The sequence below is a fragment of the Adiantum capillus-veneris genome, chromosome 20, assembly GCF_014529385.1.
Source record: "Adiantum capillus-veneris isolate H3 chromosome 20, ASM1452938v2, whole genome shotgun sequence".
NCBI lineage: Eukaryota > Viridiplantae > Streptophyta > Polypodiopsida > Polypodiales > Pteridaceae > Adiantum > Adiantum capillus-veneris.
In genome coordinates, this window is record NC_140950.1 from 3,457,974 (window position 1) to 3,484,880 (window position 26,907).

Below are 26,907 nucleotides of genomic sequence, written 5' to 3' on the forward strand. Positions count from 1 at the left end.
CAGCAAGGTCATGGCGGTTGTTACAGCAGCAGCCACATGACCATGAGGCCCCAGCCATGGTGATGTGCTGCTGCCCCAGCCATGGTTATGAGCAGCAGCAGTAAAGAGAAAGCAGCTCTTCAAGTGACGTGGAAGCAGCAGAAAGCCATGGCGCGAGCAGGGGGTGGTGACACGAGCTCCAGGCTGAGAGAGAGGGGAGGGGGGGGGGGGGGGGGGGGGGGGGGGAATCTTACATGTATCAACATGCTTATCTGCTTAGGCAGTCAGGCAACCCCTGATGGCCTTTGGAAGAACAACTTCAAATTCTTCAGATGGACCCGAGCATGGCACATTTGATTGCCTCGGAACCACATTCACATTGGTGAAGTACTGAGCATGGGACTTTCTGTTATTGCCATGTTGGACTTTGACTTTGAGATAAGTTCAAACTTGGAAAGGCTGAGTCTAGGCTGTTGGCCATTTGGTCTAGTTAGGATAAATGGTTTGAGTTTTCACAAGGGAGCCCTAGTGTTTTTTGAATACTTAGTTGTATACTTAACAATACTTCCATCCACTTCCAACGAGGGAAACAAAACAGAGAATGGGCTTACATGGACAAAATTGATCGGACATTCGCGTAAACAATAGAGAAATCACCAAGATATTGTTTACAGCTGATGGTAGACGAAAGAGAGGAGGAGAATACACCCATGTGTTCAAGGGCATTAGCCTTGGCACTTTAGACACAGGCATCTCTTCACCAAGCTGAAGGGGAGTTGAACCCACAATCAGATGGTTGGAAGGTACAAGAGGCTTCAAGACCAGATTTTAGTCCTCAAAAGATGCTATCTTGGAGTGGCTGCAGAAGCAAAAGGCCATCAGCACTAGCACTTCAAAATATTCAACTTCTGGGGGGCAAAGGAATGCAGGAACTTGCTTGCAAGGCAACCCATTCCCCATATACATGGAAGCAGCCTCAAAATCATGAATAAATTTAGCAGGATGCAAAGAGATAGTGGCGGTTCAATGAGAAAATTTTCCATGATGCTTGCAAAAGAATAATCAATAAGAAAGACATAGATGGTATGTCAAGTGCTCCCCCATCCTCGTGCACAATTCATTGAGAGTTAAAAGTAACTTGTACAAAGGGCATATGAGTTACGACATCTACTCCTATATGATGTACAAAAGGTGCACCATTTACTTTGCTTGAAGCTGTGGCTCTGCAACCCCATCAGAAATGTCCATGTGACCGGTTGAAGGAACGACACCAAGGCCTATATCTGCAATACCAGGTTCCCTCTCCACCAATTGTTGCAAAGAGTTGTCGGGCGATACAGTGGAGAAGTTAAGAGCGTTCTCCAGCTGTAGACCAGAGACAATAGGTTGTGAAAGGCGAGCTGATTGAATCTTTGCCTTTCCACACATATTGTTATCAGAAGGGGGAACATCAGCAATTGCACTTGCCCCTTTCGAAATTTCCACTTCCCCAGTTACTGAGGAACTTCGAGTCACAGGTGAGAGATGCTTTCCTTCACTCCAAGTCCAGCCATTTGGTTGCAATGCACCTGCCTCAGAGGTTTCTGAATTACTACAAGGTGTAAGATGCATGTTTAAGTTTGTGTACGAGGAAGGAAAGCGCTTGTGAAACAAAAGGTGTGCGATAAATCTGTCCATGGGATTCGTTTCTGTCTCTACAATGTCATCCACTGTCAGCAATCTGCACAACAAAAATGGCCCACTCAACACATGCCCATATGGCAGCTTGAAGAGTGAGTGAGTGATTATACCTCTGGCTACAAGATTGTTCACTGCTAGAAGATGACTCAGCTGTGCCGGATCTATGTATAAGCTCAGAATTTCTCTTCAAGCCTCGACTGTCACCAGCAGCTCGTCGCTGCCTAGCATTTCTAGCTAGACGACCAAAACCATCACGAAGACAAAGCCTCGTTCTTGTATCCATCTGTACAGGAAAAATCATGATGACCAAACAACATTGTCAGAATAGGAAGAGATGTGTTGAAGGAAACATCAACTTTATTGAGTAGGAACATACTTTGGAGGCAATATTAAGCAGCTGGTGCAGCACGATTGCAGCCAGAGATTCATCTCCATCCTCTAACATAGCCCCTTCTAGAGATGAGGGTCTACCATTCCAATTCAAGGGCTCAGCACATTGTGATTGAGCAAGCCTCACGGGCCCACCTAGAACCTCTTCACAATGGTTCAGCGGGGAAGAACTTGGTCTAGCAAACTGTGCCTGCTCAGGTATCAGACGCTGATTAATCAATTGTTGTTGCTGTTGCTCTACTGCCAGTCGTGCCTGCATCTTTTGTCGCCAGCGAAGCTTCTCAATTTTTTCTTGTGGAGTCATGGTAGAGCTTGCAGTGGGAGATTGTGAAGAAACGTCAAATGTACCTTTACTTTGTTGAAGCTTTAAGGCCTCAATGAATTGTGGCTGGTAGCTTATGAAAACTGGCTGCCCTGGTGGTTGCAACTGTTGCTGCATGGCAGAAGGAGTTGGTACTACAACAGGAAGATGATGGTGAGTTGGGAATCCAAATCCCGCATGGACGTAAGGCACAGGCTGCAGGCATTGCATGGGGACAATAGGTTCACAGGAGCTAACCCGTGGAAGCTGAGCGGAGGTAGGTGCTGAATCTTGTGCAATTGGTACTATAGGCACAAACATTAGAGGAGAACTGTTTGCTTGGCCAAGATTTAGTGCCACTTTTTGTCCAGGAGTTGCTGACTTCCGAGCAGTGTCTTCCAGTCTTTTAGATCGGGGCCCATGTCGTTTTCCTTTATTTGTCTTCCACTGGTATGCACAAATATCAGAGGCATTTCAACTTGGCAAACCTTAAAAAATGCTTTAAAGCTGAAAACAGGATAAAGGACTCACTTTCTCACTATCCTTAATTGCACAAATACTATCATCACTTGATTGTGAATAACCTAACTGCATAGTTTCATAAACCTAGAGAAAGCAAGCTGACTTAGAACCTTGTCACTCTGAATGTTGAATCATGCGCAAATAGTCAGAAAGCCTCTCTATCTCTCTCTCCACTTACCTTGGGGTTGTCTTCACTGGGCCGAGGTTTTCTTTGGGGACAGCAGCAGAGACTAGACTGACAAGAGCTTACGCGGCCTTGGGAGGCTTGGAGAGGATGTGTTTGCAGGTTCAGTTCCAGGAACCTCGCACAAATTTATGGCTCTTTGACGATTTTAGTCTTTCTCAATGCGCATACCAAGTATATGACTTGCCTCACCCATGTCTTTCATGTCAAACGATTTTGCCATCTTTGACTTCAAAGCTGAAATTTCTTCCAAGTGCTTGCCAGCAATCAACATGTCATCCACATACAAAATAAGGATCATCCAACTACCATCCTTAGCCTTCTTTGTATATAGACATTGATCGAACTCACTACGTTTGTAGCCTTGAGAAAGCATAAACTTGTGGAATTTATGGTACCATGCCCTCGGTGATTGTTTTAAGCCATAAAGACTCTTTAACAACTGGCATACCCAATCTTCCTTGCCTTTCTCAACAAACCCTTCTGGCTGCTGCATGTAAATTTCCACATCTAAATCACCATGCAAGAACGCTATCTTGACATCCATTTGGTGTAACACCAAATCTAATATGGCAACCAATGCAAGAAAGCATCTCAATGTAGTCATCTTGACCACCGGAGAGAAGACTTCATCAAAGTCAATGCCTTGTTCTTGCTTAAAGCCCTTGGCAACAAGCTTTGCTTTGTACTTTGGCTGACTATCATGAGCGGTGATCTTATACCTGTAAACCCATTTACAAGGTAGAGCCTTTTTGCCCCGTGGTAATTTAACTAGCTTCCATGTCTGGTTTTTATGCAGAGTTGTCATCTCTGACTGCATGGCCAATTGCCAATTCTCGGAGTCCTTCATTTGCACTGCTTCCTTGTAACATGAAGGCTCATTGCAATCAGTCAACATGACATAGTTCATAGATGGAACAAACCTATCAGGAGGTCGCGTGACACGTCCAGATCTACGCACAATAGGTGGCTCAGGCTCAGCCACAACCTGTGGTTCCACTCTATCCTGTCCTTGCTCCTCTTGAGCCCTGACATTTTGTCTTGCACATGCAGGTCCATCTTCTTGGAAGACAACTCTTCTAATCTCCTCAACCCTCTCTGGTTTAGAATGATATTTGGATTCATTAAAGTGAACATCATTGCTGCGGACAACCTTTCTAGATTCGGGATCCCAAAGTCTGTACCCCATCTCACCAGAATTACCATAGCCTAGAAAGATGCACTTTCTACTCTTTGGCTCAAGTTTGTTCCTAAATTCCTTTGGAACGTGAGTATATGCCTCACAGCCAAAGACTCTAAGATGTTTGTACGAGGGCATTTTGCCTGACCATACCATCTCTGGCACTGAATCCTTCTGCAAAACCTTGCTAGGAGATTTATTTACAAGATGAACAGCTGTTGATACAGCTTCAGCCCAAAACCCATTTGGCAGCTGTGCATTAGACAACATACTTCTGACCTTGTCTTGTATGGTCCTATTCATCCTCTCAGCAATACCATTTTGAGGAGGATTGTAAGGAGCAGTAAGTTCACGTTTTATACTTTTTGACTCACAAAAGTCCTGAAAGGCCTTTGAAACATACTCTCCACCATTGTCAGTGCGTAAGCATTTAAGCTTCTTGCCACTCTGATTCTCCACAAGTGTCACAAACGTTTTGAAAACACTAAACGCTTCATCCTTGTGCTTGAGAAAGTAAACCCATACTTTCCTCGAGTAATCATCTATAAATGTCATAAAGTAAGAAGCTCCCCCTAGAGATAGGTTAGGCATAGGTCCACACAAATCACTATGAACAAGTGCCAACTGTGTATCTCTTCTACTGCTTCTATGCTTATGTGGCTACTGTGTTTGCTTACCATACAGACAATGTTCACAGAATTCAAAATCATTAAATGAAAAGCCAGGCAAATAACCAGAACGAGACAAGATTTCCATTCCCTTCTTGGACATATGTCCTAACCGGCTATGCCACAAAGAAACGTTCGGCTGCTCGGTTACATTGATTACATTTTTAGAGACATTTGATACATAAATCATGTAAAGTCCTCCAGACTTTACTCCATGTGCTACTGTCATAGAACCCTTGGATATCTTCCACATGTTCTGTCCAAAAGTGGTGACGTAGCCAGCATCATCAAGTAAACCTGTGCTGATCAAGCTCTTTGTAATTGCGGGAACATGTCTCACATTCTTCAGCGTGAAAGAAGAGCCATTCAGAAACTTCAATTGAACATCTCCAACACCTAAGATCTCACATGTCTGCCCATTGCCTAGCCGAACATGATCTTTAGTGGTCACATAAGAGGTAAACCACTCCTTGTTTGGAGACACATGAAGTGATGCCCTCGAATCGATAATCCAGTCACTCAGTGCATTTCCATCAGATGCTGTAAGAAGAGCTGAGTCCATTGTATTCTTCAAGAAGTAGATGTCTCCTGACACTAGACTGTCATCCTCTGCAACAGTGTTTGTCACATTTATTTCTTGAATCTTCACTGAGGACTTGTTCTTCTCACCATGGTCTTCAGCTTTCTCTTTGCCTTTTTCTGCTTTCCATTCTCTGCAGTCTCTTTTCATGTGACCCTTCTTGCCACAATGGTAGCATTCTATGTCACTCTTGCCTTTAGCACTGCGGGACTTGCTACGAGACTGATTCCTCTTTCCACCTTTGTACTTTTCTTTGGTCCTTCCCCTGACAACTAAGGCTGTTCCTTTGCCTTTGTCCATTGTCTTTCTATTGGTTTCTTCAGTAAGCAGACTTCCTTCTACACCTGCTATGTTCAAACCATCTGGAGGTGCAAAATTACTCAAAGCTGTGCGAAAAGTGTCCCAACTTTCCGGCAATGTGATCAACAGGAACATAGCTCTAACAGGTTCATCAAACTTGACACCTTGAGCTGACAACTGACTGTAGATTGTGTTGAATTCATTCAGATGATTGGACATAGGTGTCCCTTCTTTCATCTTCAAGTCAACAAGCTTCTTAAGCCAGTATACCTGTGAAGCTGCACTCTGCTTCTCATAAAGATCACTCAGCTTTAACCATGCTTGATAAGCCAACATCTCGTCTGCTACATTGAAGTAAACGCTTTCTGCCAAAGTCAGTATAATGGTAGAAAGTGTCAATTCATCCATTTCGCTCCATTCATCTTCGTCCATATCTTCTGGTTTTATCCCCTTGAGCTTTATAGGTTTTATCTGCTTCTTTTGTACCAACACGTGCCAAATCTGCTTCTTTCACAATGGGAAATTGGTTCCATCCAGCTTTTTGATATTGTAAAGAGCAGTGTCCTGTGATCCAGCCATAGCTACGCTTCACAGTAGTTTACTTTCCTGGGAAAAATTCGGCAAAGTTTCCCCTGTAAACTGACCTCTGAACCAATATCAACCTATCAAATGAACCAAGAAAGCTTCAGATTCAGCATAAATTTCGGTAGAGTCTCCTTTGTAAAATGGCTCTGGTGTACTAAAAAACAGACCAAAAAACAGCTCAAAAAACACTGTCTCTCTGACACTGTAAGCTGCGGGTAAACGTATCCTGCACCTGTACTGTCTCTCACTGTCCTGTCACTGTCCTATAAGCATAGACTGCGACAATGCCTCAACGGCAGCAAAGCAAAGATGCAATCCCAACTGTCTAACTCACAGTCAATACATCCTAGTTGCCTATCTAAGGGTGCTTGAGGGATCGCTCCAAGACCTGTATCACCGAAAGGATCTCAACATTCGAGAATCCCCCAGCTCAATAAAACCTCACTCGACCCTCAACAAAGGCTGCAGTAAATCTGACAGTACATAGACTTCCCACAAAGTCATACATCCACAAATTTCCCACTGTATGCTGTAACCGCTTCGGCGGTTGTTTGCTGCGTGACTCACAGCCAGCAAAACCTCAACAAACATACATCATCTCTGACAATACATCCCATGTGGAGGTACCTGCAATGTCAGGATGAAATCTGGAATATCAAGCAGCAAACACAAGCTACCTGATGAACTAGTGGATGTCGCCTACAGTCTGTGTGTAGATGCGCCCGTGTCGTATGTGACACGCCTCTAAGAACTGTGAGCCGTCCTTCGATGTGTAGACAGCCACAAATCAACACTCTGGGAGTGTCGATATCCTCAACACCTGCAGTCGTAGGCCGAAAACCCCAAATTTGCAAAGTCGGATCTGCACCCGTCAAGACCACGTAGTCGAAAATGGCCTGCGCAGACCTTTTTCGAAGCCGAACGGTGGCCGAGATGACCTCAGAACGAGATTTGGGGCCGTGTCTTCGCCTGACGAATTTCACTCCAATCTGAGCTGGTGACTCTAGCCTCCTGCAGTGCTGCCCCGAGCCTCGATCTGAGCTCTGATACCAGTTGAAGGAGTACGAGCGGAAGTGCGACACGAGAGAGAGTGCGAGAAGAAGAGCACGACGATATGGTGAACTCGCTCTACTGTAATGTATAGAGCATAGTGAGTTCTTATTAGGTTTTTACAAAAGAATATGTGTACATACCTGGCGGCCCGCCCACTTACCTGGGCGACCACATTGGGCTTTATACCCCAACAGGAGAAACCTCTCGTCTCTATGATCTCGCGGCTCATTAGAGCCAAGGCATCAGTACCACGGGCCATTATCCGAGCAGAGCTAGCAGCCCCTCCACTTGTGGTGGAGGCGCTCACTAGATCAGTCTCCTTCATAAAACGTACATGGGCACTTCCTAGAGACAGATCTGCTCGCATAGCACTTGAAGCCTCTCGACAATTTAGCCATACAAGGAGATACAACATGCTGGTATGGGGAGATGACATCATGGTTTCAGGAACATGGGTTCAGCATAGACCGGCTGCCACCATTCCATTACTCATTGGATGCACCATCTCTCACCCTTACACAGTCAGAGATCACCAAGCTCATACGCCAAGACCTGACCCAGCTAAACACCAGAAGGACATGGATACAACCAGCACAGGAATTGGGCACAAAGATGGCTTTTTACAAAGACCACCTTCTCCAGCTTACGGAAGATGGTTTTGTGGCGAGACCCAGATACATGGATACCCACTTGTCTCATGGGATACGATGTGCTATTGGCCAGTTACCCACATCTTCTCACCAGTTGCGGATTGAGACGGGGAGATACAACGGAGTACCAACAGAGGACAGGACATGCCCCTTGTGTAACATGGAACCTGAGACAGAGCTACACTATACATGTCGTTGCCCCGTCTACTACGAGATACGAGACCGCTTCCATTGCTTGTTCAGAGAAGGTTTTGGACCACTCTCAAGAGTCATGGGATACGAAGATCAGAGATGTCTGGGTTTGTTCTTGCTCGAGCTGTGCAGACACAGAGATAGCCTGATGAATGGCGAGGCTAGCCAGTCTCAAAGACGGACCACAGACTTCTTCAGAGCAGACACGGGACAGCCGCAAGAGCCACTCCCACAGCAGAGCTCCCCCTCGTCTCATACCAGAGGCACACTGATTGACCGAGCGATTGAACTGGGGAAATCCAGGCGCCCGCGACTGCGAAGAACTACACAGCATCGACGGAGGCTACGACAGAAAATTCGGAGCACGCTGGCTAGGCATGCACGACACCCGGTCAGACTACTAACCATGGAGGAAATTGATGAGATTCGCCAACGACCGATGCTAGATCTCTTGTGATTCAGCTATCCCAACAAGCCGCCCATTTTTTGCTTGGTCTTTTGCTTGGTTCACATCGATCAACTTAGGACCCCATAGTATAAATCTTTGTTTTGTACTGTTGTTAGGTTATTTTGTTACTCTGACTTTGTATCAGATCCACCACTTTGTAACTTTCGGGTCTCATAGGTCATTATGGCCTTTTGAAGACGTTAATATAACATTTCATCTCTCTCTCTCTCTCTCTCTCTCTCTCTCTCTCTCTCTCTCTCTCTCTCTCTCTCTCTCTCTCTCTCTCTCTCGCTTGACACATCCCAACCCTATGTGTCCGTGGACAAGCTACACCATAGCAAGGTTCCCGTCAGTTCAGTCAGTTTAGATTAGCAGGGATCTGGCACTTTTGTGAGTCTATTCGTAGACCGTGCATGCCTAGTCACTTAGCATAGATGCATATCCTCCTGGCGCACACAGTATGATCATCGGAATTCCCATCAAAATCCATTAGCATCAGTTAGGGGAATTTTCCAGTGCATTTAGCCTATTTTCCGATTTATTGGTTATTTTCACTTATTATTTTTAAGTGACTTTCCAACAAAAGTAGGTAGGGCAATTTTGCTAAGTTAATATATAAGCAAACCCAAGTTAGCACTTTCTGGCAGAAGAGGCAGTAGGAGCTTCCCGCCCAACAGGCAACTTCTCAGCAGTACCCCCCCTTCATGACACCCTGGCGTTTTCTAGCAGGACTACGTCGCCACAGAACCAGATCCCCCATCCCTAGTAGGATCGCCCTCAGCAGATCAGCCCATCCTCACCGTTTTTCCCGCGACCAACCATCAGCATCATTAGCGTTTTTGACATCAGCATCATTAGCATTTTTGACAATCAGCAACATCAGCGTTTGACTCACAGTTTTCAGCCAGAAGCAGCAAATTCACTAACACTAGAATCATCTGCAAATTCAGCGTTTTGTAGCGTTTTGACTAGCAGCAGATCCTCCCAGTTTTCAGCCTATGACTCAGTAGCAAAACCATCCCAAGACGGTTGCAGATGTCCCCCCCATTTTCAGCCATAAAAACGCAGCCAAAACAGTCATTTTCAGCCACCAAAACAGTCCCGAAATTCAGCGATTAGAAGAACTCAGATTTCAGCCATCAAGTTGTCGTCGTCATCACCGTCGTCGTCATCGGCAAGTCCCATTGCATCAGTCCATTGCATACGCATTGTACACCTTTGTGCAATCAAAGTAGACCACTCTCGCCGACAAGAGTGGGGCCTTCGGAGGGTTTTACAACCTCTCGGGTGTCGTATCTCTTCTCTCTCCTTCTCTCGGTCTCATTCACTTGCACGCACAATATCCACTCACTTTGTTCGTGATCATAGCACTCTCAATAAGACGGAAAGCTCTCTCTTTCCCTAAGAACTAAAAGGAACCTTGAGCAATAAAGATCACTAATCTTGAGAAAAAACAACATCATTCCGCTGCACCTCTCTCTCTCTCTCTCTCTCTCTCTCTCTCTCTCTCTCTCTCTCTCTCTCTCTGTGTGTGTAACCGGAGGTGGCAGCAGAGGATCCATGCTATCCTAGCTTGACATGCAAGACGCCCAGTCAGAGTATTACAATGGAGGATATTGATGAGATTCGGCAACGACCGATGAGGGATCTCATCTGATGATTTGTATCTCATTTGACCCATCTTTATTTCAGCTTTGTATCAGCTAACCCATTATATCAACCCTCACCCCATCATCCCTCCCCACCTATTCCGTCTCAATTTCAAATTTTCAGTTCTTTGTACTTTTTGTATTCAGACACTGCATCAGATTCACCAATTGTAACTTTTGGTCTCATAGGTCACTTTGGCCTCTTGAAGACGTAATATAACACAGGGTAGTTTTCGTACGTCGAACGGAACGTCTCGTTCCGTCCGGCCGGACTCGTCCCGTCCCGTGCGTTCCGTTCGTTCCGTCCGGTGACTTTTTTCGGCAGTTTATGACCGTTGGCAGCTTTTTGACCGTTTTGCAACGTCCAGTTTGTAGGCCTTTTGGAGCCGTTTGCGGGCAGTTTTGAAGCCAAATGCCATGCTTATTGCCCATGGGCCATTGGCACATTGCCATGCTTATTGCCCAAGGGCCAATGCCCATTGCTCAAATGTCAAGCCTCACATGCTCTTCCTCTCCTATTTAAGCAACCCTTCCCCTTTGTTATCCAACACAACCTACAACTACAAGCTACAAGCTTTAGCCCTAAGCCTCTCAATGCTCTACCCTCTCATCTCGATTCTCCATGTGCTTCCATTGAAGCTTCAAGCTCTCAAGCTCTCGAGTCTCCATTGGGTCTACCATCTCTCTCCTTCAAGCTCCCTTGGGTGACACCGTGACGGGTCTCTCCTTCAAGCTTCCTTGGGTCTCTCTCTCTCTCTCTCTCTCTCTCTCTCTCTCTCTAATCTATTGATACATCATACATCATACTAGTAGCTACTAGCTACATACTACATAATGCCGCCTCCTCTTCATGAAGCCTTTGAGAAGCATTGCCGATATTTTGAGCGGGTGGGGGGCAAGCAAAACTCTTGCAAGTGGTGGTGCAAATATTGCCCAAAAGCTATGACCTCTTCCGTCACCCGTCTCATCATCCACTTGACAAAGATGGGAGGACAAGCGGGGCCATGTCCTAATATCCCCGAAGATATCCTTGCGGAATGCAAGAGAAAGTATCTTCCATTGAAGACACGCAAGGGTAGAGTCACCTCGGATGAGTTCGTGTCGCCGGATGTTGATAGCTCCGATTCGGAGGAAGAGGCCTCTCCAACTATGTCCATGGCTACCGGTGCCACCGCGGCCTCATGTGATGGTAGTGCCTCCTCCAAGAAGTCCAAGAAGTCCAAGGGGTCTTCAAGTGATGGTGGCCGGCCTCCGAAGATGGCAAAGCAAACTTCTCTTGCGAAATCGGTGGGTGGATGCTCCGGCCCCTTGTCTTTCCTCAAGGAGAGACAAAGAATCGCGGAAATAGAGATTGCCCGCACGGTGATTGAATGCAATCTCTCCTTCAACATTCTTCGGTTGGAGCGATGGAAGAGGATGATCATAGCAATTGCGGCGGTTGGTCCATGCGAAGGGTGGACGGGTGTGTCATACCATGACATGAGAAAAAAGAAGCTTGATGAAGAGAGGGCAAGGATTGACAAGTCACTTGAGCCCGTACGTGCGGGTTGGGCAAAGTATGGATGCTCTATCCTCTCCGACGGATGGAGCGACCGCAAGAAGAGGGGCATCATCAACATTCTTGTTTCTTGTCCTCTTGGCACGTACTTCTTACGGGCGGTGGATGCGGGTTCGAGAGGGAAGAAAGTGACCGGGGCATTCATTTGGAAGCACATCCGCCAAGCCATTCTTGAGGTAAAACCGTAAATCGAGCCTTTATGTCTTGAGCAATTGCCAATGAGTCCTATGTTTTAATTTTTAAGTTTTAACTCTTCTTGTCACAAATGCCTCTTGTGTAGGTTGGTGCGGAGCATGTCGTGCAAGTGATTACCGACAATGCTTCAAATTGCAAGGCAATGAGTAAGAGGCTAGAGAAGGAATTTCCATCCATAGTATGGACTCCATGTGCCTCTCATTGCCTTGACCTTCTCTTTGAAGACATAGGGGAGCTAGGTTGGGTGAAAGATATCCTCAACCAAGCACTCTCCATCATCAATTTCATCAACGGCAAAGTGAGGGTGCTTGCCATTTACCGCACCTACTCCGACCTTGAGTTGAAGAAGCCATCGGCCACTCGCTTTGCCGCCATGTGGCTACTTCTAGAGCGGCTCTATGATGTGCAAAACAAAATACAAAAGACCATGGTCTCCGATGAGTTTAAGGAGTGGATGAATGGAGAGTCCGCCGCTTCCCAACAAGATGCAAAAGCCATCCAACGGCTTTGCTTGCGGGAGGAGTTTTGGCAAGAAATTAAGGGTCTTGTCGTTGCGATCTTGCCCTTGTACAAGGCTCTCCGCATGACCGACATGGAAGGGGCAACTATTGGGCTTCTATGGCACTTCATGGAGGAAGCTTACAAGGAGATTGAGAAGTCTACAATCCTAGATGGGGCTCCCGATGGAACACGGTATAACTACATATTTATTATTACATATGTCATTCTCTATATATTTAAATTCTACATGCTTGTTTCTCTACTTAGTACATTTCCTCTCTCTTCTTGTAGTGATTACCTCGAGGACTCTCCCAAGAGAGACGACATTCTCCTCCTAATCACAAAGCGGTGGGATTGGATGAAGAGACCTATCCATTACTTTGCGGCTCTCTTGCATCCGGCTTACAAGAAGCCCGAACTCTTTGCAAATCAAGAGCTTATTGAGGAGCGCAACAATTACCTCTTTAAGGTGCTAAAAGAAGAGGACATTGGAGCATTTCTCCAAGAGGTAATCAACTATAGCGACCAACGAGGCACCGCATTTACTTCCAACTTGTGTTGGAAGCGGCAATCCTTGGTGAAGCCTTTATTTTGGTGGGAGAGCTTTGGCTATCAATTGCCTACTCTCAAACGACTTGCTTTGAGGGTTCTTGGCCAAGTAAGCGACAAGCCTCAACCTTTTACATTTTATGCTTAATCTCTTCAACTATAGTCTCTTATAACTTATGCCTCTCTTGATGTGTTTTAGGATTGCTCATCGGGAGCATGTGAGCGTAATTGGTCCGCATACTCCCTCATCCACACCAAAATCCGAAACAAGCTCTCAACGAAGCAATTAGAGCGACTTATCTATTGTCGCTCCAATTTACGCATGTTGCGCTCTATGCATGAGATGCCTATGGCTCGACAGGCATAAATTATAAATTATAATCACTACTCTCTCCATTTTCTATACTCTAGAGTCTAGTCTTTAATTAGTTTGAATATACTAATTATGTTTTCATTGTCCAATGTTGTAAATGTCAAATAGGTCAACGTGGATGAGCTCACACTTACGATTGACACTCTAAAGAGTGTCAATAAAGAGCAAGACCCTGAGGAGCAAATGATTTTTCGTGAGCTCTACTTGGAGCTTGAGGAGATTGATCGCCGGGTTTCTCGCACACGATCACGCAAGAAGGTCGTCATCCATGGAGTTACATCGGCTACAAGAGGCAGAGGTGCCAGGGCTACAAGAGGTAGAGGCAAAGCATCAACAACACCCACGGAGGCTCCTAGGACCTATGTGCGGCGAGGCTCCGGAAGCGGCTCTTGTGCGGCGGCCATCACTTCCGAGGATAGAGAGCCTCGAGAGCCAGAGTATGATGATGAAGGCAACCTCATTAGTGATGGAGATTATGAGCCGTCATCCTTCGACTCTTGTGAGGAAGAGGATGATGTTGATGAGCAAGGCTCAGAAGAGGAAGATGAGGAAGATGATGAGAGCACTAGTGACTAGTGACTTTACTATTTAGTCTCTCTATTATGGTGTGCCACTTTTTGAGTACTTTGTAGCCCTTGCCACTTGGTCCCCCCACTTTTTTGTATCCCTTGCCACTTTTTGAGTACTTTGTAGCCCTTGCCACTTGGTCTCTACTTATCAAATTTCAATGATCATTTTGGTTTATGTAATGCTCATTCTCTTTAGTCTTTGAGTCTTGACTCTTTACATTGTACTATGTACTATGTAGTATTGTAACTGCTAACTTGTAATCTATACAAATGTCAAGTTTCTATAAGTAAGTAGTAAGGCCTAAGCCTTAGGCCCTTAGACTTGAGAATTATTTGTTTTTTTAAATTTGAACGTACATAACGTCATCGTACATCATAAATTTTTTTAGTTCGTTTAGTACCGCACATCATCGTACGCGTACAAAACGTACGGGACCGTACGAGACTACTATGATATAACATTTCATTTCATTTCATCTCTCTCTCTCTCTCTCTCTCTCTCTCTCTCTCTCTATTGAGGGTGGTTCACGCGAGGCAAAGGTAGCACTCATCGAGGCACCTACAGTACACACAGAGAAACTCGGCACACTACGTGTCACGTGCACATCTAACCCTATGTGTACGTGGACAAGCTACTTCATGGCAAGGGTTCAATTCAATTCAGTTAGCCTAGATTAGGAAGTGTTCTGGCACCTTTGTGAGTCTGTTTGCAATCCGTACATGTCCAGACACTTAGATTAGATGCATATCCTCTGGTTGCACACAGCATGATCATCAGATTTCCATAAGAACCCATCAGAAGCATTTTTACAATGCATAGACCTATTTTCCATATTTTTGACATTTTTCACGTATTATTTTTAAGTGACTTGTTGGAAACTGGGTAGGGCAATTTAGCAAGCAAAGTATATAAGAAAACCTAGCGCTAGCACTTTCTGGCAGAAGAGGCAGCAAGAACTTCGGTTCAACAAGCACCTTCTCAGCAGGACCCCCATTAGCAACAAGACCTAGCATTTTCAGCCATCTGCAAAGCTAGCGTTTTTGCATTGAAGACCAACCCTGGCGTTTGCATTGCAGATCAGCCCCGACGACAGCAAGATAGCAAATCAGCCCTAGCATTAGCAGATTTCCTCAGCAAGACAGAATTCAGCCCTAGCGTTTTTGGAGCAGCAGGCGATCTAGCATTTTGCAGTTCCTCCGCAGCAGAATCAGCAGTAGCACCAGCGTTTTCAGTTTTCAGCACCTAGACACCGCAGAAGAAGCCCCGAACCTCACAGATCTCACCTTCCCGCAACAGTTCCTCGCCGCACGGTCAGGTCCAGCGTAGTTTGCCAATTCATCCTGGAAAACACAGATTTCAGCATCTGCGTTTTCAGCGCGTCGTCATCGACATTGTCACCGACATAGAGTCACAATTCAGCATATAAAGATTTGCAGATTTCAGCCATTAGCACTTTCAGATTTCAGCCCATCTCATCGTCGTCGACATCGTCGGCAAGTCCAAAGCATTGTAGAGATTTGTGCAATCATTAGTAGACCGCTCTCGCCATAGAGAGTGGGGCCTTTGGAGGAGGGTTTGACAACATTCTGGTGTCGTATTCTTCTCTCTCTATCTCTCAGTCTCGGCACCTTCATTCACAGTGTTCACCACTTTGTTTGTGTCCATTGCACTCTCTCACTAAAGGAACGGAAGGCTCTCCCTTCCGTAAGTAAAAGGAACCCTTGAGCACAGTTCGGAGCACTCATCTTGAGCAAAGTTCATCATTCACATCCGCTCGATCTCATAAATCTCTATAGATATGATTGCAATATGGATTAGTTAATCGGGCATCTGTGAGGTCCCAATTGGATCTAAATGCGATTACTAAATACGTTGCCGATTAATCATGGTATGAGATTTGGAATGAATTTGAATGTGATTTGTCATGTGATGTCATGTTATGTCAAGTGGTGTCCTGTGATGTCCGATGATGTGACTGTTGATTGGTACATGTGCTAGATGTGTTGTTCCTAGTGCGTCGGTACTAACAGTCAGTGTATGGCCTCCGTCTGTTTTGCAGGCGTAATCGAAGGCGATTACAATTCTTTCAAGAGGGGGTAATGTCACAAACTGGTGACGTGGCTGACCCCGGACACACACACAGTGCTCACGTGGCAGCAAATTCCGCATAAAGCACTGACAGGCTAACGCAACCAGTGGTACAGATTTTCAAAAATTGCGGCGCATAAAGCGTTGACATGCTGATGTGGCAGCGTAAGGATTTCCTGAAATTACGCCGGCTGAATTTGCTGGTAGCTTTTGGGACAATTGCTTTTGAGTTAAAAATCTTTTGAGTTAAATGCTTTTGGGGCTCTGCTTTTGGGCATCCCTTGTACTTATAAATAAGCAGGCAGGGCTTCACTTCTCAGAGCATTTGCACGCAGAGTCTGAGCGTTAGCACCTACCCGCTCTCTTGTACTTTGAACACAGATTAATACAAAAATAAATACCGAAAGGGGTGCCAGTTTTTGGGGCCAATACCTCTCGGCACGGAACTGCACCGGGCCGTGTTAATTTTTGTGAACTGTTTTGAAGTGAATCTTTGTTGTGTCGCGGTAGAATCTAGACTTGGGGTGTCCAAGTTTGTTACAATCAGGCATCCGCGACTACATCCAGAGTCACCCAGAGCTTGGCTTGGATGGTAGTGCACTTGCTCTTCTACACTCCTCATCATTTGGATTGCTACCTTCAGAGTTGCTTACACTCACTATCAGTAACCTTACAACAAACTTATCCCCCGACATGGGCAGTAGGCCACTCCCAGCCCATTCACATTGAAAGCCACACCAAGTTGCGGTTTGGTGGCATTGTTGGCAGAGATTCTATTTTGGTTGACACCGGATGTCACGTGAAACATCCCAACCCTATGTGTCCATGGACAAGCAACACCACAGCAGGGTTCAGTCAGTTTAGATTAGCAGTGATCTGGAACTTTTGTGAGTCTATTCGTAGACCGTGCATACCTAGTCACTTAGCATAGATGCATATCCTCCGGTTGCACACAGCATGATCATCAGAATTCCCATCAAAATCCATTCGCATCAGTTAGGGGTTTTCCACTGCATTTAGCCTATTTTCCTATTTATTGGGATTTTCACTTATTATTTTTAAGTGACTTTCCTACAAAAGTAGGTAGGGCAATTTTGCTAAGTTAATATATAAGCAAACCAAAGTTCACACTTTCTGGCAGAAGAGGTAGCAGGAACTCCCACTCAACAGGCAACTTCTCAGCAGTACCCCCCCAGAACACCCCAGCGTTTTTGGACCTCCTTCTTCGCGGGGATTCCCAGTAGAACCATCGCCTTGAAGCTTCCCTCTTCATTGGCGTTTTCATTCCCAACAGATCAGCCCCATCCGTGGAGTTTTCCCGCGACCAAACCACCTCAACACTTAGCGTTTTTATCCCTGCATTTCAGCGTTTCTATCAAAAACCACTAACGCTAGGAGGGCTGCCATACCAGCGTTTTCAGCTTCAAGTAGATCTGCTGTCCAGCGATTTTCAGCATAAGAGATTGACATAAAAATGCAGCCAGAACAGGGCAGAAGGTCAGCGTTTTTATTCAGCCCTAAGCCCCCGACACAACAGCCATTTTCAGCCAGTAAAGCAACAAGAAAAACAGTCATTTCTGCACCGAAACAGTCCAAGAATTTCAGCCTAAAGAAGATCCCAGATTTCAGCCATCAAGTCGCCGTCGTCATCATCGTCGTCGTCGTTGGCATAGTCCCATTGCATCAGTCCATTGCATACGCATTGTACACCTTTGTGCAATCAAGTAGACCACTCTCGCCAACGAGAGTGGAGCCTTCGGAGGAGGGTTTTACAACCTCTCGGTGTCGTATCTCTTCTCTCTCCTTCTCTCAGTCTCATTCACTTGCACGCACAATATCCACTCACTTTGTTCGTGATCATAGCACTCTCCACAAGACGGAAAGCTCTCTCTTTCCCTAAAGAACTAAAAGGAACCTTGAGCAATAAAGATCACTAATCTTGAGAAAATACAACATTCATTCCGCTGCACCTAACATTGGTATCAGAGCTTTGGAAGTGTTCTGCATTACTCAAGGAAAGAACCACAAGAACCACAAGAATTTTTTTGCTTGTTGCGATCGCACGAACCTAAGTTTACTTGGGCGTGGCGATTCCTAATCGTGTTTTGTTGAAGAGTGACAGGAATCCCAAGAAAGAAGGGCTTGTCCAGCCTCCCCTTGTGTCTCTTTTCACTCATTGAGAGCGGACCGTGCACTTAGCGGCCGGCCAATCGACGTGAGGTTGGAAAAAGCAACCTTGGTGTGAGCGCAAGGCCGCCAATGACAAGCATGATGATTTGCATGATCGAGATGTGATTTCTCACAAGCATGATGAGTTGCATGAAGATGATGTGATTGTTCACAAGGATGATGTGTTAGTGGATGCTTTTCCTAGCGAAGCTAACCTCGTTGTAGATTCGATCAATCACGAAGATCCGATCTTGGCTTTCGAGTCGAGGTCCAAAGAACCCCCACAGGACGATTCGATCATTCAGGACGAACCGATCTTGGCTTTCGAGCCTTGGTCCAAAGAACCATCACAGAAAGTATTATGTGTTCGCATGATTAATACGCACGCATTGTTCGAATGTTTCGTGAAGGTTTCCTGTATTTTAGTCAGCATCGTTATGTGATCCCTTTTCCTAGGCATGACATACTGTATGTTGAGCACGTTTCTCTCATGGATGAACATGAATGTATGCGGATTGTTCATGAAAAGTTGAAAAGTTTGTATGTAAGGAAGTCACATTCCATGTCTCTTCCTTGGCATGACACAGTTTCCGAAAGATCACATGATAGTATGAGCACCAAGCATAGGCATTTCCATTGTGATTTGCCACAGTTGATTGATTTCGATCATACAGAAAAGATTCGATCGCATTGTTTGCATGTGTTTGATGAACGGGTTGTCACTCCGTCTCTATGTTCATCTACATTGCATACACAGTCTTTAGAGACGACACGATTTTTTTCCTTCACTTTACATGGAATGGGTATGTTAATGGTTTTGTGTTGGAGAATTTTCAGCCATGGAGATTCTTGAAGACGAAAAAAGCAGGACTCTAGACGAAGTTGAAGCAAGAAAGGAGATTCAGAAGACTTTGAGTCGCTTTCGGCGCGGCCCAAAGAAGCAAGCGTTGCAGACCTTTATGAAGTTCAAGTACCGCACGACCCACACAGCAGAGTGGGCTGCCGAAGAGTCCCTTCCAGGATTCCGGATGCTGTTGGCGATCTCCATCGACGCCATACAGTTCAGTACCAGTACCTCACTTTGAAAAGAAGGCGATGTCACGTGACACATCCCAACCCTATGTGTCCATGGACAAGCTACACCACAGCAGGGTTCAGTCAGTTTAGATTAGCAGTGATCTGGCACTTTTGTGAGTCTATTCGTAGACCGTGCATGCCCAGTCACTTAGCATAGATGCATATCCTCCGGTTGCACACAGCATGATCATCAGAATTCCCATCAAAATCCATTTGCATCAGTTAGGGGAATTTTCCATTGCATTTAGCCTATTTTCCTATTTATTGGGATTTTCACTTATTATTTTTAAGTGACTTTCCTACAAAAGTAGGTAGGGCAATTTTGCTAAGTTAATATATAAGCAAACCAAAGTTCACACTTTCTGGCAGAAGAGGCAGCAGGAGCTCCCGCTCAACAGGCAACTTCTCAGCAGTACCCCCCCCAGAACACCCCAGCGTTTTTGGACCTCCTTCTTCGCGGGGATTCCAGCAGAACCATCGCCTTGAAGCTTCCCTCTTCATTGGCGTTTTCATTCCCAACAGATCAGCCCCATCCGTGGAGTTTTCCCGCGACCAAACCACCTCAACACTTAGCGTTTTTATCCCTGCATTTCAGCGTTTCTATCAGAAACCACTAACACTAGAAGGGCTGCCATACCAGCGTTTTCAGCTTCAAGTAGATCTGCTGTCCAGCGATTTTCAGCATAAGAGATTGACATAAAAACGCAGCCAGAACAGGGCAGAAGGTCAGCGTTTTTATTCAGCCCTAAGCCCCCGATACAACAGTCATTTTCAGCCAATAAAGCAACAAGAAAAACAGTCATTTCCGCACCGAAACAGTCCAAGAATTTCAGCATAAAGAAGATCCCAGATTTCAGCCATCAAGTCGCCGTCGTCGTCATCGTCGTCGTCATCGGCATAGTCCCATTGCATCAATCCATTGCATACGCATTGTACACCTTTGTGCAATCAAGTAGACGACTCTCGCCGACGAAAGTGGGGCCTTTGGAGGAGGGTTTTACAACCTCTCGGTGTCGTATCTCTTCTCTCTCCTTCTCTCAGTCTCATTCACTTGCACGCACAATATCCACTCACTTTGTTCGTGATCATAGCACTCTCCACAAGACGGAAAGCTCTCTCTTTCCCTAAAGAACTAAAAGGAACCTTGAGCAATAAAGATCACTAATCTTGAGAAAATACAACATTCATTCCGCTGCACCTAACACCGGAGGATTGGAGGCAGGAGATACAAGCAAGACAACGCAAACACATTGGTCTGGCCTTTCCTCTTTTCAGAGATTATTCACAACGCAAACTACTCAGCCCGACTTCCATTCTTCATACAGGATGATTACGGTGCAGACAGCTTGGTCTGACCACACCTATTCTCAAAGGCCCTTTACAATGCAAAATGTTGAATCTGGTTTTCCCCTCATCTTGGATTACCCTACCTACTGACAGGACACCATCCGGTGGTGGTCCATGCAGTCTCTCGGTGACTGCTGCAGCTTACGGTAGCTTCTACAGTGCAGAGTGTTTAGTCTGGCTTTCCTTGTTTCGGAGGACGTTTACGGCACACATTGCTACATCTAGCCTTCTTGGAGTATTACACAGCTTAGCCACCTGGCCAGATTTTGTTAAACATTCTGAAAATCGATTTTACAAGTCATCTATAAACAAACCCAATTTTTGCAACGTGATAATCTCCTAGTGTAAATAGGTTTTGGGCAAACCGTTAGCGAGGGTTATGCATTTCAATGTGAACATTTTTGCAAAACAAAGCGTTCTCAAATTCTTGACGGTTTGAGAGCTATTGTGGACATACTGCAAGCTGTTTAAGATCTTGCAAATGCCTTTTGGACAGTCCATGTTGAAAGTTGAGTCTCGAGAGAGTGTACGCATAGTTACAGGCTTGATTCACTGGCGGTTAGATCTCGGATTTGTACGCTTTTGCAGAGATTTACAGATTACACGTTCCTTTGTGGGTTACAGGATCATGCATTGACAGGCTTCCGGTCATTCTCATGACGGTTCTTCGGCTTCCCAAGACGCTTTGACTACAGACACCACAGATCCTATTGGGCAGGACACTTGCCGCTCAATTGGCACTCCTTTCATGACAAGGAGTTGTTTTCACGCTCACTTCGGGACCTTCATGCAGTAGCTTCACCCTGTATCGGCGGAGTACAGCAGATTGCTACACTGCTCGTGACGGCACTTTACCATGGAGATCTCTCGGCGGTTGGGACACCCCAGACAGTTGCTACACTCACGGAGTATCCTTCAATGGACATGGCAGCAGACATCTTCATCATTTGCCTCACATCTTCGGCTTCATGTGGTTTGTTCAACATCAGGTGTTGAGAGGGGGTGTTAGACTTACACCACTCTGCTGCTTCACACAAGTCTAGGGCACTTCCTTGTACGGCTAGTGTCTCTGGGCTGGCCACCCATAGTCTAGGTTGTACCTTGTCCGCCCGCCCGAGTTTGGGGCCGGCCGCCCACTTGAGCTGGACGCCCACCTTGGGCACTCTTATATATGGAGTCACAGGGGTACCCATTTCACATAGTCTAACATTACATTGTACAGGTCTTCTGCTTTGGTAGTAGGGGGGCTGATTGCCCCCTCTTCCCCATCTGCAGCGTTTATGTTCTACTCTCTCTCTCTCTCTCTCTCTCTCTCTCTCTCTCTCTCTCTCTCTCTCTCTCTCTCTCTCCAAGTATGGTTTGTAAAGTTACTCGCAAACTTCACAAGAGAAGATCACACGACCATGATGGGTTGGTGGTGGAGCATCTTTTACACTCCAGAGGTATGATGAGAAAGATTTGGCTGGTATGTTTAACAGAGCTATGTGTGAGGGACTTTTAGAGAAATGGAGCACAAACACTATTGTGCCCATATTCAAGTCAAGAGATCTGACCTTGCCAACCAACTATCGCACTGTCATGATTGGTCATACATTGGCTAAGCTGTATGCATCCATATTGGATCATGAGCTAGACCGATGGGCAGATTGACAGCATCTTAGAGCACAAGGAGAGACAAGTTTCAGGAAAGGCTTTTCCACTCTTTATCACATCCTCACACTCAAGGCGACTGTAGAGGAGGGTAGAGTGCATAAGAAACGGATATAATGTTTCTTTTTTGACTTCCACAAAGCCTTCAACATAGTTCAGAGCAGAGCGAGGCTGATGCGTCGACTATATGACATGGGTGTGCCTAGGGAGCTCATATGGGGGATTATGGCACTTTATCAGACAATGGTGGATTAAGTGTGCACATCAGAGATTGGTTTCTCATGACTTGTCTTCTCCACTATTGGGGTGAAACAAGGCTGCTTACTCTCCCCGACACTATTCAGCCTCTACGTTGATGAGATTTTTGCTTATATTGCAAGGAGGAGACAAAAGAGCGCACTTGGGTACCCCTTCTATTGTATGCAAATGATATTGGGCTTATTGGAGACTCGCCACAAGGGCTTCAGAGACATTTTGATATACTACATGCATATGCACATGATAGTGGTCTCTGAGTGAACCTTGGTAAAGCCAAGGTCATGGTGTTTAATACTACAACTCAGTGGGCCAAAGCATCAATGCCAATGTTTCTGTATGTCACAAAATGCTGACGTGTCTCCACAAAAGAACATAGTCAACCTACAGATCCCCGGTCGAGGGGCCTAAACTCTAAGAGGCAAAAGAAGTTCCCACCAACTTATGAGACCCCATCCGATGGGGCCCAAGTGACCTAGAGATAAAGCAAGATCCACTCACAAACACACACACACACACACACAAGAATCGCGTGGAGCATGATGACGTGGCAGCTGTACGGACAGCACGCAAAGCGCGTTGACATGCTGACGTCGCACATGTACGGATTTTCGCGTTTTACATTGATGACGTGGAGCTCTACGGATTTCCGCAAAACGCGCTGGCAGCTTTTGGACCAATTGCTTGAGTTTGAAGTCTTTCATGTAACTACTTTTCATAGGCCAAGGGCCTTTAAATTTGTGCCATGGGCTCATTCTCTGGCACGCTTCCGGGTGAAGGTGCAGAGCGTGGAGTACCAGCTTGTACTGAGTTGGAGCAATATAAAGAAATACCAAAAGGGGCTCATTCTCTGGCACGCTTCCGGGTGAAGGTGCAGAGTGTGGAGTACCGGCTTGTCCTGAGTTGAAGCAATATAAAGAAATACCAAAAGGGGCTCCAAGGTTTGGGGCCAGTGCTCTCTTGAGGTGGAACTCCGTCACTCCCCGTCTCGTGTGTCGTGATCTCTTCAGTCCAATTGCTATTTGAAGTGCTTAAAGTTGTTCAGTTTGTTCTTTTCCATTGGCACGCGGTGCCCGTCCCCATGACACTATGGGCGTGAGGAGATAGTACTTGAACTCCTATACTTGGTCTGTCACATGCACACCTAAACCTATGGACATGTGGACAAGCTAACTCCTACTTCTAGAATTTCGGACAGCCCAGAAAGTGTTGTTAGCAACATATGAAATCACCTCTTATTAATAATTGACCAGCATTTAGAAGTTGTAAGGCTTTATCGGTCTCTGCTCGACCCAGCCTTGCAATGCCTATATAAGTGGCGCCCAGGGACTCTATTGATGATCAGATTCAGTATAGTACCAAGCGCATGGGCAGCAAACGCCCAGCACAAGCAGCAGATCCATTAGCGTTTCCATCTTCTAAGCATCCCTCGCCCTTTCCATCAGCATCTTAAGCGTTTTTCAGCCCATCTCATCGACGGCACTTGCAGACCCAGATCAGCCCTAGCATTAGCAGTTTTCAGCCCTCAGACATCAAATCAGACAAGGTTTTTCCATTGCAAATTTCAGCCCAGATCAGCCACCATTTTCAGTTTTCAGCCCATTATCGTGAGGCAAGGACCTCTTTCATTGAAAAGAGGGTGATTCTACAACTCACCGTGCCGCCCCTCCCCCCCCCCCCCCCCCGCCCAAATCTACCTAGGCGACAATCCCACATCGATACAAGTAGAACATAGACGGTCATGCATGCCTAAGCTGCTCAAAGCACGTGAAGAAGGGAAGAAGCCATCATACCCCAATAGCCTGGTCATCATTGATGGCAAGGTCGTTGCATAGGGACTCGCGGCCTATGGGACAGGTCTGGGGGAGAGGCCTTTCTCTTCAAACAGGAGTGGCAGAGCAGGAAACGGACTGTAGCAGTTAATCATACTAGAGGTTCTTCCAGTGTACACAATATCCTTAAGATAGCAGCCAACCAACCTCTATTATTTTGCAAAGGCAGTAAGCTAGGCAAGTGTACATCAACAAGCCATGTAAGACAAAGAAAAAATTACCTTATTCACTTGTTTCTGTGCATGGGTGCTTTCATTTTCCATGCAATCTGAACCTCTGTTTTGCCCTGCAGTTGCCCCTTGACTCTGCAGCACAGCATACCACTTAGGCTCATTGAAAACTGTAGCAAGCTTCAAATCGGACTTTCTCAACAATTGTTGTGAGGTTAAAGTCAGACCTCCCAATTACTCCCGTTGGTGCGATCAGTATAGCTGTCTATCTGCATGGGCAGACAGGAATCATTTACGGGTACAACATGCTGCTTGGGTGAAACGTGCTGATGGTCATGGCTAGAACTCCTCCATTCTTCGGAAACAGCAACAGTTTCTTTTTTCGCCGAACTCTTGCTGATAACCAATTCTGTTTTAGCCTCATAACTTTTCGTGACGTCTCTCGTTACAAACTCTGGGCTTAAAGGCATGGTGACAGGTCGGTGCAAACTTTCAAGACTATCCCCCAATGTAGGGGAAGGAGGTTCCCATAGCATCCCGGAATTATTGTTAAAACTTCGAGAAATGATGGAATCAGTGCTACTGTTCATTGCACAAAAAGACAGTTTCAGTATGCTTGCTCTTTAGACCACTGCCAACAAAAGGACAAGCATCCAGGATACTTACGAAAACAATCTGTCCATGTCTTCTAGATTGTTAGTGTTTCCCCAGCCGAACTCCAAGAGGTTGTCTCTTCTGACTTCTTCCTGTACTTCTGCTAAAAACTCGAGATCCCCCCCTGGCGGACACATCTCAGAAAGTAGAAAATGACATGGACTGTTGACTACATCTGCTCCCTCCTCGTTGTAGATCAACTCACCTTTACACATCTGCGCTTCTTCAAAACTGTACTCAGAAATTTCCTTCTTGGCTTCCTCCTCATGAACACCTCTTCGAGCAGAGCCAGACTTATCTAAAGCGTTCAAAGGGGGGGCAGTGAGGGACCTTCCTGGTGTGTAGTCATACCAGTCACCCTTGCCAGAAGAGACTGTTCTGTTATTTCCACTGTAGCCAGATTCTTGTGTGTTCCGTTCCTTGAAGGTATCACTTTTTGGGCTTGCATTAGTTTTGTGAAGTCTTTGGTAATTTCCATCAGGAAGTCTCCGATCATGTCTTGGTGACTCAGTAATTCCCTTAGGAAACGACTCAATGGATGTACCAGGTACGCCTCTGTGCGTTCCAGGCTGTGGTTCAATGTGTGAAATTTTATTTTCGCACTCTATCCAGGCTACTTCGTCAAGCTGCAGTTAACAAGATTGGTAGATTAATGGGAAATTGCTTCTCTGAAGCTTAAAAAGTTCGTCGTACCTAAATACACATAACCACATGAAGAACTTAATACATGACCATGTCTCTCAGGATGACCACTGGCACACAACATCATGTGTGTGTGTGTGTGTGTGTGTGTGTGTGAGAGAGAGAGAGAGAGAGAGAGCATGGTGTTGCATCCTTACGGAGTCCTTCATTAGCAGTAGGTATGTCCGGTTTTCATAGAAACAAGATCCAAATAGCTAACTAGAAATACAGGTTGCAGTTTGGGGTGGGGCGAGAGGGGTATGGAAGCATACCGATGACCATGTGCTGCCAGCTACATCATCAACTTCCCAGTCGGACATAACTCTGCACAATTTCTTGTGTCTGCCCTGTTCTGAGGCGATCTATTGAATACCTTGTTCTGACAGGATCTGCCGCGGTACTCCTATCTACTGTCCCAGGGAGATGAAATGGTGTTGAGAATGCAAGTGAAGCAGGTCAATGGAGGGACCAGAGTATGCTTGAGCTGTGTTGCCCTGTATCCAGGTTCTCCAGAGAAAAGCTAAGACGAGCACACATCCTTTTGTCCTGCTCTCGAGCAACGCAGAGCAGGGGAAGCTAACTGCGGGATCGAATTCTCCAATTCCAAGCTGCTCTGCGTTGGACCAGACTCGCCATTCTGCAGATCAGAGAGCTCGCAACTTCGCAAGGCAATACGAGAAACCCTGCTGCCTGAGAGAGCCTGCGAGAGAGAAGAGAGAATGGAGGAAAGCGGCGAGCGGGAGGGCAGTGCTGACGTGGTAAGCGCCTACTGTGGAGTCAGTGTGGACCTAGTGGATACAGCCACATCAGCAAGTGGGGCATAGCAACGAGTGGCCAAAATGGTGCGCCGGGATCGGATCTGAAGCCATGCTGTGAT

General features: G+C 45.9%; 3 protein-coding genes across 3 annotated transcripts; 2 read left to right on the forward strand and 1 right to left on the reverse strand.

Moving 5' to 3' along the window:
• Positions 1–1,006: 1,006 nt before the first annotated feature.
• LOC147432017 (uncharacterized) lies at positions 1,007–26,907 on the reverse strand. The gene is made up of 7 exons (XM_086491831.1): positions 26,303–26,907; positions 25,362–25,975; positions 24,923–25,277; positions 24,747–24,830; positions 2,036–2,797; positions 1,770–1,942; positions 1,007–1,699 (listed from the first exon to the last, which is right to left on the reverse strand). The coding sequence occupies exons 1-7, from the start codon at positions 26,348–26,350 to the stop codon at positions 1,180–1,182; spliced, it is 2,556 nt and encodes an 851-aa protein (XP_086347957.1). The 5' UTR covers positions 26,351–26,907; the 3' UTR covers positions 1,007–1,179.
• On the forward strand, positions 10,566–12,247 carry LOC147432018 (uncharacterized). The gene has a single exon (XM_086491832.1). It carries the CDS (start codon positions 11,196–11,198, stop codon positions 12,105–12,107), a length of 912 nt encoding a protein of 303 aa, XP_086347958.1. The 5' UTR covers positions 10,566–11,195; the 3' UTR covers positions 12,108–12,247.
• Positions 12,247–14,301, forward strand: LOC147432019 (uncharacterized). Its single transcript, XM_086491833.1, has 4 exons — positions 12,247–12,807; positions 12,907–13,273; positions 13,364–13,525; positions 13,646–14,301. The coding sequence occupies exons 1-4, from the start codon at positions 12,257–12,259 to the stop codon at positions 14,111–14,113; spliced, it is 1,548 nt and encodes a 515-aa protein (XP_086347959.1). The 5' UTR covers positions 12,247–12,256; the 3' UTR covers positions 14,114–14,301.

Coding starts and splice junctions, on each gene's coding strand:
- LOC147432018 (XM_086491832.1), top strand. CDS start 11,196: ATGCCGCCTCCTCTTCATGAAGCCTTTGAGAAGCATTGCCGATATTTT.
- LOC147432019 (XM_086491833.1), top strand. CDS start 12,257: ATGAGTAAGAGGCTAGAGAAGGAATTTCCATCCATAGTATGGACTCCA. Junction 13,274..13,363: donor CTTTGAGGGTTCTTGGCCAA/GTAAGCGACAAG, acceptor GATGTGTTTTAG/GATTGCTCATCGGGAGCATG. Junction 13,526..13,645: donor AGATGCCTATGGCTCGACAG/GCATAAATTATA, acceptor AATGTCAAATAG/GTCAACGTGGATGAGCTCAC.
- LOC147432017 (XM_086491831.1), bottom strand. CDS start 26,350: ATGTCCGACTGGGAAGTTGATGATGTAGCTGGCAGCACATGGTCATCG. Junction 25,278..25,361: donor GACATGGACAGATTGTTTTC/GTAAGTATCCTG, acceptor TGCAATGAACAG/TAGCACTGATTCCATCATTT. Junction 24,831..24,922: donor CCAACGGGAGTAATTGGGAG/GTCTGACTTTAA, acceptor GCTGTGCTGCAG/AGTCAAGGGGCAACTGCAGG.